This window comes from Notothenia rossii (genome assembly GCF_949606895.1).
Source record: "Notothenia rossii genome assembly, chromosome: 8".
Lineage (NCBI taxonomy): Eukaryota > Metazoa > Chordata > Actinopteri > Perciformes > Nototheniidae > Notothenia > Notothenia rossii.
Genome location: NC_136906.1, coordinates 67729668 through 67742677, shown reverse-complemented (window position 1 = coordinate 67742677; position 13010 = coordinate 67729668). Strand labels below are relative to the sequence as shown.

General features: G+C 40.2%; 1 protein-coding gene and 1 long non-coding RNA gene across 3 annotated transcripts; one reads left to right on the top strand and one right to left on the bottom strand.

The window, feature by feature from the left end:
• Positions 1 to 6045: 6045 nt before the first annotated feature.
• On the top strand, positions 6046 to 11367 carry LOC307014939 (uncharacterized protein). 2 transcript variants are annotated; one of them, XM_079643218.1, is made up of 6 exons: positions 6048 to 6560; positions 7590 to 7635; positions 7817 to 7908; positions 8802 to 8912; positions 9172 to 9448; positions 10280 to 11367. In XM_079643218.1, exons 2-6 carry the CDS (start codon positions 7597 to 7599, stop codon positions 10487 to 10489), a joined length of 729 nt encoding a protein of 242 aa, XP_079499344.1. In that variant the 5' UTR covers positions 6048 to 6560; positions 7590 to 7596; the 3' UTR covers positions 10490 to 11367. The 2 variants fall into 2 exon arrangements, with proteins under 2 accessions (XP_079499345.1, XP_079499344.1); XM_079643219.1 differs by lacking the exon at positions 8802 to 8912 and having other exon boundaries at positions 6046 to 6560.
• A 1-nt stretch (position 11368) lies between these two features.
• LOC307014946 lies at positions 11369 to 12965 on the bottom strand. Its single transcript, XR_013801362.1, has 2 exons — positions 12396 to 12965; positions 11369 to 12066 (listed from the first exon to the last, which is right to left on the bottom strand). It is a non-coding gene; the product is annotated as an uncharacterized lncRNA (long non-coding RNA).
• Positions 12966 to 13010: the final 45 nt, after the last annotated feature.

The following is a 13010-nucleotide window of genomic DNA, read 5'->3' as shown; positions in this document are numbered from 1 at the left end:
GCTTCTGATGAGCGGAGGCAGCGGGAAGGGGTGTGGTGGTGCAGCAGGTCTGTGAGGTAGGGGGGGGCCTGGTTGTTGAGGGCTTTGTAAGTAATGAGGAGGACTTTGAAGTGGATTCTTTGACGGACGGGGAGCCAGTGGAGGTTCTGGAGGATGGGAGTGATGTGGTCTCGGGAGCGGGTGTGGGTGAGGAGGCGGGCAGCAGAGTTCTGGATATGTTGGAGTTTATTGAGGAGGTTGGATGGTATGCCATAGAGCAGGGGTGTCAAACTCAATTTCATCGGGGGCCACATTAGCATTATGGTTGCACTCAAAGGGCCGGTTGTAACTATATACATATACGTACATATATAAATACATAATATGAAATAATGTATTATATTATTGCCTCTGCATTGGATTTGTATTGGATAGGGTAATAACTTCATAATTAACTACGTCTGAAAGAAGAAGTCTAGGGCAAATAATTGCAAGTCTCTTCAGTGGCATGTCACAAAATGAGATGCATTGTGGGACATGTAGTTTATGGGCAATATGCTTCTACAAAATAAGATAAGATAAGATGGACCTTTATTAATCCCCGTGGGGAAATGCAGTAGTTTAACAGTAACACGGTAAGATTGAAAAACAGGACAGCACAGATTCACACAGATTAATAAAAAAAAAAAAGATAAATAACTATAAAATAAGAAATTAATTAAAATGAACACATATAGATATACTGTAAAGTATATGTAACCGTATAATAAACTTATTGTATTCTTTGCAAGCTCTTGCGGGCCACATAAAATGAAGTTGCGGGCCGGATTTGGCCCCCGGGCCTTGAGTTTGACACGCCTGCCATAGAGGATGCTATTGCAGTAGTCGAGTCGTGAAGTGATGAATGCATGAATCAGGGTTTCAGCAGCAGTGGAGGAGAGTGATGGGCGGAGACGGGCAATGTTTTTGAGGTGGAAAAAGGTGGTCCTGGTGATGTGATTTATGTGGTGGTTGAATTTGAGCTGACTGTCGAAAGTGACTCCGAGGTTGCGGATGTGAGGGGGGGGGGGAGATAGAGTGTGGCTGTCAATGGTGAAGTTGAAATTCTGGATGTCTTTGATACGGGATGGGGGGCCGATGATGATGATGTCTGATTTGGCACTGTTCAGTTGGAGATAGTTTGTTTGCATCCATGCTTTTATTTCTGAGAGACAGTTGGTGAGAGTGGAGTGTGTTGTGGGGGTGATGGTTTTTGTTGAGATATAAAGTTGGATGTCATCGGCGTATTAGTGAAATTGAAGGTTGTGGCGACTAATTATTTTGTCAAGGGGGAGCATATAAAGGATGAAGAGGAGGGGGCCAAGCACCGAACCCTGGGGGACGCCTTGGGACAGAGGAGCAGTGGAGGAGGTGCAGTTGTTGATGTTGATAAACTGATGTCTGTTGGTGAGGTAGGATTTCAGCCAGGGGAGTGCAGTGTCAGTGATGTTGAGTGATGATTCGAGGAGGGACAGCAGGATGGTGTGGTTGATGGTGTCGAATGCTGCGGTGAGGTGGAGGAGGAGGAGGATGTTCAGGTTGCCGGAGTCAGAGGAGAGGAGGAGGTCGTTTGTGATTTTCAGAAGAGCTGTTTCTGTGCTGTGTTTTGATCGGAAACCGGATCGAAATGGCTAAAAGAGGTCATTGGAGCTGAGGTGGGATTTTAGTTGTGAGGCAATGACACGTTCAAGTATTTTTGACAGAAAGGGGAGATTTGAGATGGGCCGGAAGTTGGACATGATGTCAGGTGTGAGTCCAGGTCTTTTGAGAATGGGTGTGACAGCAGCCAGTTTGAGAGAGGGGGGAACTGATCCAGATCTGAGGGAGGAGTTAATGATGGTGGCGATGAGCTGGGAGATGGCAGGGAGGCTCTTTTTAACAAATTTGGAGGGCATTGGGTCAAGTGTGCAGGTGTTGTTAATTCCAGTCATGAAGTGGGACAGTTGCATGGGGGTCACAGGGGAGAAGTGGGAAAGGGGCTGTGAGGTGAAGGGGGGGAGCCAGGAGAGGAGGTGGGGGGTGCTGATGAGGGTGTCAGATTGCTGTAAATGTTGCTGATTTTGGTTTGGAAAAACGAAAGGAAGGAGTTGCACTGTTCGGTGGTGAAGGACGAGGTGGCGTTGTCACAGGGTTTGAGAAGTTTGCTGATTGTGGAGAACAGACGCTTGGGGTTGCTGGAGCCAGACTGAATGAGTTGTGAGTAGTAATTAGACCGGGCTGCTTTGAGTGCATTACTGTACTGCTGGAGATAGTCTTTGTAGATTTGAAGATGGACTGTTAGTGTGGTTTTCTTGTGTTGGCGTTCAAGTTGACGTTTCTTTGATTTCATTTGGCGGAGTTCGGGGGTATACCAGGGGGCGGAGTGTATGAAAGAGACATTTTTAGTTTTTGTGGGGGCCAGTTCATTGAGACAGAAGGAGAGGGTGCTGTTATAATAGTCCACAAGTTCAGATGGGTTTTCAGAAAGTGGGGGGGGGGGGGAGACAGACATCTTGCAGGTAATGGAGGCAGTGATTGCTGAAGGTGAGATGGATTTGAGGTTTCTGTAGGTTATTGTGCGTTTTTGCTTTTGGGCGGGGATGGGGATGTTGATGTCCACGATGATGGCCAGGTGATCAGAGACGTGACCGATGATGGATGGTGAGACCAGTGGAGCCGACCAAGTCCAGGATGTGACCACGGCTGTGTGTTGGGAAGTTGATGTGTTGAGAGAAGTTGCAGCAATGAAGGGTTTCCTTAAATTCAGAGGCATATTTGCAGGTCGGGTCGTCAATATGAATGTTAAAATCACCTAAGAGGAGAACAGATGGGGATATGGCAGAAAGCTGAGTGAGAATGTCAGAGAGGTCGGAGAGAAAGGAGGGGTTTGGCTTCGGGGGACGGTAGATGATGGCTGTGACCAGGGGAATGGGAGCAGAGAGTTTAAAGATCAGGGGCCGTATTCACAAAGGATCTTAGGGCTAAAAGTAGCTCCTAACTGGCGAATTTAGGAGAAACTCCTAAACATAATGGGCGTGTCAGTCTTAAATTTAGGACTCCTAATTGTATTCACTAAGAGCAATTCACAAAGTGTTTTAGGCCTAAAAGTAGCACCTAAGTCTGGGAGAGCTTAAAAGTCCTCGAGAGGACTCTTAACTCAGTAAGACCTATTCACAAAGAATCTGAAAATGGCTGCGAGACGAAATGTTTTGGAGACAATGGAAGACTTTGAATTGATCAAGAGATATAGGCTAAATCGTGAGGGTATCAACCTTGTTGTGGAATTAGTGCGGGATGCAATAACATCCCCGACTAACAAGAATAACCCGATTAGTCCGGAAATAAAATGTTTGGCAACACTATTTACACATTTAGCAACAGGGAAAATGCAACTTTGCAATGCCGACGATTTAGGAATATCGCAACCATCAGTCAGCCGTGCCATAAACCAAACCATCAACGCGCTCTCTAGACCACATATCATCCAACAGTTTATTCGGTTTCCTTTGGACAATCAACAACTACACAGGATCAAAGCCAACTTCATGGCAATTGCAGGTATGCCCGGTGTGGTCGGTGCTATTGACGGGACGCACATAAAAATAATTGCGCCATCAAAAGATGAGGACGTGTTCGTCAATGGAAAGAAAGTACATTCCATCAACACGCAGATTGTTTTCATTCATCATGATAGGGGGACTTGAACGGCGGTATGGGCTGTTATTGAAAGTGTTTAAGTGCTGGAAATATGCTCATTGGATAATAGTTTGCAGGGTGCTTTTAATTGCCTCCTTGATTTAATGCAATTTACGTATTTTTATTGTTTGCTCTCTCTCTTTAATGTGCATATACAACGTCATTATCGTGGTCTGCACAAACTTGTCATCATGCGTGTATTCTGCTAACTGCACTGTCCATAACTATTTGATAGGAATACATTTCTAGCCTAGGCTATTTCCTTGTCTTTCGGTGATTTAGTGGGCTCGTTTGTGGGATGTTGCGGATCTGTTTCAGCGAGACCGCCTGCTCTGAACAACCAATCACCGTACTGACCGCTTCTAAACTCATGCACGAGAATCGACGTAATCCATAGCAACGGCGCGTCACTCTTAGTGATTTATCCTTAGTATGAGTAGGTCTCAGCGGCTTTGTGAATAACTTTAAAGAAAAAACTCCTACGTAAAATGTTTTAGCGCGAGTTAGGAGCACTCCTAGCGGTAAGATAAAATGCTTTGTGAATACGGCCCCAGGTGTTCAAATGAAGAAGCATCAGGGATGGGGATTATGGTAGCTTTTATTTCCTTTCTGATAATAGCAGCTATACCACTACCCCGCCCTTGTGGGTGAGGTTTGTCAATGTATGTGAATCCTGCTGGGGTGATTTGATTTAAAGAAAAATAGTCCAGGGGCTTTTGCCATGTTTCGGTCAGATACAAAAAAAAAGTCCAGGTTATTGTCTTTAATGAATTCATTCAGAATGTGGCTTTTATTGTGGATGGAGCGTGTGTTGAGCAGGGCTGCTCTGAGGTGACGTTGCATTGAGGGGGGTTGTGTGGACCGGGGAAGTGGAAGGAGATTGGTCAGATTCACGTGTTTTTTGTTGTGATGGCGTAGTGTGGGCGCGTGACAGGACCGAATGGACGGGATGGAGTGTGGAGACGTGGAATTAAATAAAAACTTACGGCCAGAGCCTCTGTGTGGAGGACGGCGTTTGCGGAGTATTTCATTATCTGCGAGGATGTCCATGCAGTCCGGAGGCAGGCGGTTATTAAAGGAGTGAAGATCTGACAGGGAGTAGAGCGGCGGCATGATCCCGTATCTGCGGGGGGGGGGGGTGCAGTAGTAGAGTGCAGAGCTTCGTGACCACAGAGCGTGTGAACGTTGTGATCAGCTGTTTTAGCGCAGTGCTGCTGTACAGGCCGACGTTAACAGCAGCCCTGTCTGTGCACACGGAGACCAACTCCGTCGTCCGATGATCTAACCGCATTCTGGAAAAGCTTCACATATACATCGGTACGCAAATGCGCTTTGTGACACAAGTGACGGTACGCATTTCAGATTGTTGCCGCGCATGCGTACCTGCGTACCACTTATGTGCACCCCTGTCTATAAATACCCTGTGTGTATCCTCAAATGTCGTTTTCAGGACAAACAAAAGACGTTTAAATATCTTATCAGAATAGCCTGTGTGTATCCTCAAATGTCGTTTAAAACGTTTTAAATATCTTATCAGCTGGTGTAAGTGCAGAATATTGAATATAACCTTGACTATTAGGCTACTGTGTACTTCATTTATCTGACAGCCTTATTTAATGATATTATGTTATATATATACACACATTTATTCATTTAATATATAAATATATATATATATATATATATATACACACTTATATGTACTCACACATGTATTTATTCATTTATACACACAGATGTATTCATTCATACACACGCTCACATACACTTTATATTAATTCATTTGTACACACACACATAAATATACTGTGTATATATATATATATATATATATATATATATATATATATATATAAATATACTGTGTATATATATATATATATATATATATATATATAACAAAATAGACATTTATAACATATTATAAATGTCTACCTTTAAATAAAAATATTAAATAGATACCTTTACATCCTAAAAAGAAGGTCAAAACGTTGTTACATGACAAACAAAAAAACGAAACATTATATATATAGGCTATATATATACCATAGATATATACGGATGTTTGCTAATGTATCCCTCTTATACCCATCAGGAATTCATATTAAATGATGAATTAACATTACCTCAGCACTGCATAAGTGCGGTCGTCAGTCATATTGACAAAGAAGCACTATGCGGCGTTTAAAAGGACGGTATTTCGCTTGTCAGATTCAGATTTCGCGGGTGTGCCGCGTGAGGCAGTGATGTAATCATAGGGATGTAACGCCAGGTCGATGCTTGCGTAATGCGGAAGTGGGATCTAAACTATGGAATCAAATTAGGGTCAATAATATTCACAAATTATTTCACAGTCTGCAGTTGTATATCACCTGTTGTGCGCATGTGAAAAGATTTTGTGCATGTGTAAAAAAGTTTTGTGCACACAGATATAATTTGCTCGTGTAAAAACATTTTGCAGCTGTAGAAATATTTTGTGCGTGTGTGAAAAGTTTTTGCAGATATAATTTGCACGTGTAAAAAAGTTTTGCAGGTGTAGAAATATTTTGTGCAAGGATATTTACAACAGTGAGGTTTCACAAAGTCTGAGATACGGACACACAAATTTCCTATCTGTGTGTGCGAACCTGAAGTTACAAGCTACAAGCTGCTATTTACGAGTACGAATTTTGACCCTGTTTTTACGCCTGAGTATGCTAGCCAATCAGCACGTTGCCCACTGACTAGCCAATCGGGACGTAGCCCACTGACCATCCAATCATAGGACACAAGGTTCTAACGCGTTCGTTTTGCTGACCTGCGCCACTTGGAGCGTGCTTGCGGGAGTCAACATGGAGGAGCCCGAGGCGAACTCTTGTGGGACACAGGTGGGTTAATTACATGCTACCACGGAACATGCCACTACAGTTTTAATTAACTAACGTTACATTGTAATTAACTAAATATATCAAGACAGCTGTGCGTGCATCCCTGAGTTACTTATATTTTATATTTAACGCTAGCTAGTTGATGTGGTCTTTGCTATTGTCTTAGCTAGCTACAGTCTGTTGGCTAAATTAACGTTTGTTGTTGTTGTGCCGTTTGAATGAGTAACGTTAATGTTAAAGAAATTAATGCAACACTTTTGTCGGGTGCTTCCTGACATAATGCCCCGGGCATTTAATATGGAGAGGAAGGTAACGTAACGTTAGTTAGCCAAAGGTCGAAAAGGTTCAGTTTCCAATCCGACTTGTGTTCACGTCAGCTGGAAAATAAGTGAACAGAAAAGGAACGGTAAAGTGGGCTAACCATACGATCTTTATAATCAATAATAAATAACTGTATGGCCTACTCAACACAAATGCTCCTTACAACCCGCTGCAATAGACGATGAGCGATTCATGTTTTCTTAAAAATCAATCAATCATATTATTATTATTATTATTATTATCAATCTAATTATTTTATTTGTTTAAATATAATTGTATATTTTTTTCATATACTCTACAGTCCATGCATTATACTTTTTTGCATGAAAAGGGCAGAACTTCAAAAGCTTTAACCTGAAACACATGCCTCACTGCTCGAGTTCAGGCCAAAATTAGCCTTACTTCATTCATTTAAAGACCAATCAGCAATATTTAGGACACAAATAACATATTTTTAACAATAAATGCTCTTCCTCAGCTTTGTTTTATATAATGTAAACACAAGCAGTATTGTAGCCAAAGATAAACATTTCACTATACATTGTGCGGGTCATCTTATGTAGGCGCCGATCACATCATGTTATTCAGCACAACACCACAAAAAGGGGTCTGGCGATGGACACGAAGATTATTTCAATCATCAAAGGACTTGGTGGGACAAGATGTGGTGTGGATACATCAAGCAATTAATACCTTTTTATTTTGCAGATATGGTATGGTAATATTTGGTGGAATTGATGGATTTTCAAGAAAGGTTAGTGCTTCCTAGAGTTTATTTTACAATTGACCAAAAGTGAATTGATATTAAAGGCCATTTTTTAAAGTTAATTATCACGCACATACAGTATGGGGTCAGTATTTAATTCATTAATAGGTTATTTGATTACTGTGTTTCTGTGGTGCTTACTTTTTCCTTTCTATAAATGCTCTCATAGATCATGTACCTACAAGTAGCCAATAACAACAAGGCTTCAACAGCTCTGCAGTTCTTCCTTGAGGCTGTGGACAAACACGGATTTCCATCCAGGTAACAGGCTATTTCTTGTTTTGTGTGTGTTTTTTTTTACATGTAAACATTGGATTATTGGAAATAGTGAATATGAAGAAAAATGTCAGGTGCACTTGATACAGTTAAAAGAACACTGATTTGTATCAGTCTAGGCCATTTTATAAAAATAAGGTAGACTTTTGTCACGGCAGCCGTATTGACATGAACTAGCAGGTAAATACAGGTTAAATTAATTAAGTTGATATAAGGTTCCATTCTATTTAGTGCAGTAGAGCCTTTCCAGTGAGCCAACATGCACAATAGCAGCACCCTGACTGTTTGATCTGAATGGAACAGAACATTAATTAGTATCACTGGTAACACCTGTGTTTACCCTACTATTTTATGTCAAAATGGCTGCTTTTCAAAAAGGTCTATAGGCCTACATGATCAACAGATTTTTCACTAAGTTTTACAAGAAAAGTTGTAAATTGATAGTTGGGGATATAGTGCCTATTAAGCAAAGGCCCAGAAAGCCCTAGCACCCCCTATATGTCATTTCTGAAACAACACTTTACCAGTGATGACACTTATGGGGATGGCCTTAGAATGAGATTGGATTATTCATTCCTTGTTTATATTACTTTACATGACCTCATGACATATTCCCAATATTATGTGTAGGTCTTTCCAGTGATGTGCCCATAAAGAATGTTTCAGTCTCATACTAAAACCTCTTGTTTCTGTGGTAACAAAATCTTTAAAACTGCTGGTTCCCTGGGGGATTAGCCAGGAGCCAATAGTGAAGCTTGTTAAATGGCTATAGCTGTACTTAGAAAACTGGAGATACAGCCAGCTCTAAGAGTACAGAGATTCAAATTTCACATTGTCAAATTACTTAACATGGTATCTGTATGGTTGTACATGTCAAGGGTCAGAGGAGACCAAGGTGTGGAAAATGTGGACATTGCCACACATATGTTTGACGTTCGTGGGTGCAGCAGGGGAAGCATCATCTCAGGGAAAAGTGTTCATAATCAAAGGTAATATCAGTGTATGGTTGTAGCTTCTGTCATAAAGCTTTCTTTGGTCAAAATATATTTTGCTAGTGTATCGCTTAATAGTGACGTGCTGCCATTAATTATGGTGCTAAAAGTTGTTGCTGAGATTAATGTACATATTAGTGTTATTAGGGATGGGGAAAAATCCATTGAGTTACTATTTGCATTTTTTGCAACGTAAAGGTGTGATAATTGTTTACGGACTGCATTTATTCATTTATTTTTGTCAACTGTCTTTCAGGATAGAGCGCCTGTGGCGTGACGTGTGGAATGTCGTGTCAAGTATTTATTACGATCTGCTCCACAGCCTAGAGGAGGATGGCCTGCTCGACCCAGCAAATTGCACACACCTTTTCTGTGCTCAGTATGTCTTTCTGCCCCGAATTCAGGAAGATCTTGACACATTCACAGATGGCTGGAATAACCATTCACTCCGAACAGAACGTAACCTCACTCCTAACCAGCTGTGGGAAATCGGGAAGAGTCAGAGCCCTGTCAGCCCTCCTGACAACTTCGAGGTAAAAGGGAAAAACTGTTTTGTAGTTCTGTGTTTTATTCACCATTGTGGAGGAAGCCAATGTTAGCACACCTTGCTTTCTTTTAGAAGTCATAACAATGTTAGTATTTGGTTATATGTTTATTTGACAAAATCCTTACACTGTTCTTAATATTATAATGAAAATGCAACACACGGGAACTGGAATTTAGCCTACCAGGACCACTGTGTTTCACTTTACCAGGCATCTTCCAATAGTACACAGCAATAACCATATGCATAATCAGGCTACAGCAGAATTACAATTTGTGTCAAAGCCAACAATGGGCTATGCAACACAATGTAACATTGAGTTTCAGTTGCATAGAATAGTTTTGTTGATATACAAAGACATAGGCCACAATCCGAAAAATGTAAAACTAATGAAAACAACTACTGTTGTTATTTTTCTTTGAATTTGTAGGCCTCAAAAATAATATTGCAGGAAAAAAAGATGCTGACTTCTTTCACTGGTAAATTAACACCTGAAAACTGCAATGAATATGCAGTGCACTAGTCTATTTGGTCTGTACAAGGATAACATTTAAACTAAATAAATGGCTTAATAAATTACAGTTCAGTAATGCATGTCAAGTGATTGAAATCTAGTTTAGTGTTCATGTCAAGATTGACAAAACAACAATTTAATCAGTGGGGTGGAAATAATTTAATAATAAATAATGGACTGTATTAGTAATTTAGAATTTGTATTTGTTGGGAGCCAAATGATTTCTAGAAAAGGTTCCTGACCACTGTTTTAGGGTGTCATCCCATGTAATTATTTTTAACTAACCCGATTACTTTTTTATTTCAGGGGATCCATTTTCCAGATGTGGAAATTGCAGACATGGATCAAATTGGAGTACAGGTTCCTGAACTGGCATCTCGCCTGGGCATCGAAGAACTGGAAGGACTGAATCAACTTTTTAATCCTACTGCTCCTTCATTGTGTTTTGGGGCAGACATCTATAGTGCTGTAGTTCACTACATAGAGGGTGTCCTTGAATCAAGTCAGGAAGCATAAGGCATAATGCATACTAACTTTCAGCAGTGGAAGAAGTATTCAGTAATTAGTTGCATTTAAATCCTTTATATCCTGTTGGCTAGTTTAATCTCCATCAATGCATCATATTCTATAAGATCATCATGTGTTTGTATCTTTGTCTCTGTCCTGTGAGAACCACGTATCTCTACAAAGTCAGAAAAACAGCCTGTTTTCAGCTTTGTGACGACTACTTTTCAAGCTGATCCAAGAGGCTTTTTAAAGAGTTTATTTAGCTGAAGAAGAATTTAAGTAACACTTCATCCTTCAGTTGATCACAAACATTCAACACCAACACATCTGGAGATACGTGGTACTTTTGTGGGGGTGGTTGGGTAGAGGATGATGGAATATATATATATATATATATATATATATATATATATATATATATATATATATATATATAGGGCATGACTGTTATATTCTCATTTTGAAAAGGGAAAATAAATGTATTTCAATTTTAGAGGCCTACTTTATTTGTAGTAACCTGAAATGTTACTCTTAGAATAACATGGCTTTCCACTAACTAATGCAGTTCCTTGTTACATGAAAGATACTACAGTAGTAGTATAATGTTCTATTTTAGAACTCACAATAATGTCCCTACCTTTCATCCTGACATTGACTTCTGTTCATTCCGCTACGACTTGAAAAAATCATTTTCAGAGACTTCAACCTGCATTCAAAATAGTCCCCGGGGAAATGTTTACACAGCAAATGATCAGTTCTGTGGTTTATGAATGGAAATTACTTTTTTAGCCGCAGAACATTTTAAGGTATATAATATAATAATTCACATTTTGATTGTTGTGAAAAATGTAAAATGTGGGTAAATTGAAATGAAGCAAACATCCAAAGTCACTGGTCAATGGTTTATTTCTTAGAATCTTTGGATACAAGAGCTGTAGGATTCAAGTAAATACATCAGCAATAACAAGTACTGTAATAGACCATTTTCTAAATATTGACTCTATTAACAGAATGAATGATGCCATTGGTTACAACTACCTGAACCAGGTGCCAGAACTACATATGGCACAATCCAAACAGCCCTTCCAACAAAATGCAGTACAAAAAGAGTACCAGGCAAAGGTTATAGTATCTGTCACAAAATGTCATGTTCAAGTTCAATTTTGAGCTGACCACTGGAACAAATGAAGTAGTAATAATCTCAAAAGGTTTCGTTTCTGTGAGTCGATATTCTTAAAATGGAGATCTCTTTTCAGGTAAAAGAATACCAAAGACAAAATCCCTTTTTACACCAATGAACAAAAGCAGAAGCTCCATAACACTGAAACAATGTTTTTTTTGCAACAGAATCATACTGATGAGCAGTATCTAAACTAGACCAAAGCCTGTAACATAGGTTGCAATGCAGCTCTCCACATGCTTGGAAAAGTCCTCATAGTTTTGGAAGTGCCCAGGTACATGCAATGTGCCAAAACATGTGGAAGACTTCAGGTACGCCCCCTTCACAACTCGGACCTTCAAGGTGTCTGTAGGGATTTCCCACCCTACCCAGAATTTTGTCAGCTGTTCGAGTTGGGATGGAGAGGCTGCATTCAAGACAACAAGAGGTTGTGGAAATACATCAAATAAATGACATTTGCGTTTTTAAAGATGAGCTGTATTTTACTGCTTTACCATGTTGTTTTATATATAGGTAAATGGAAATACTTTGTTGGGATAGTACTGAGCCCAAAAAAGGAGGGTGGCACAAAGTAGTATTAGCAAAGACCACATCAACTAGCTAGCGTTAAATATACAATTTAAGTAACTCCGGGATGCACGCACAGCTGTCTTGATATATTTAGTTAATTACGATGTAACGTCAGTTAATTAAAACTGTAGTGGCATGTTCCGTGGTAGCATGTAATTAACCCACCTGTGTCCCACAAGAGTTCGCCTCGGGCTCCTCCATGTTGACTCCCGCAAGCACGCTCCAAGTGGCGCAGGTCAGCAAAACGAACGCGTTAGAACCTTGTGTCCTATGATTGGATCGTCAGTGGGCTACGTCCCGATTGGCTAGTCAGTGGGCAACGTGCTGATTGGCTAGCATACTCAGGCGTAAAAACAGGGTCAAAATTCGTACTCGTAAATAGCAGCTTGTAGCTTGTAACTTCAGGTTCGCACACACAGATAGGAAATTTGTGTGTCCGTATCTCAGACTTTGTGAAACCTCACTGTTGTAAATATCCTTGCACAAAATATTTCTACACCTGCAAAACTTTTTTACACGTGCAAATTATATCTGCAAAAACTTTTCACACACGCACAAAATATTTCTACAGCTGCAACATGTTTTTACACGAGCAAATTATATCTGTGTGCACAAAACTTTTTTACACATGCACAAAATCTTTTCACATGCGCACAACAGGTGATATACAACTGCAGACTGTGAAATAATTTGTGAATATTATTGACCCTAATTTGATTCCATACTAAACTGGGTTGGAAAAACGATAGACGCAGACCGGAGATGTAGTTCATTCAGCGT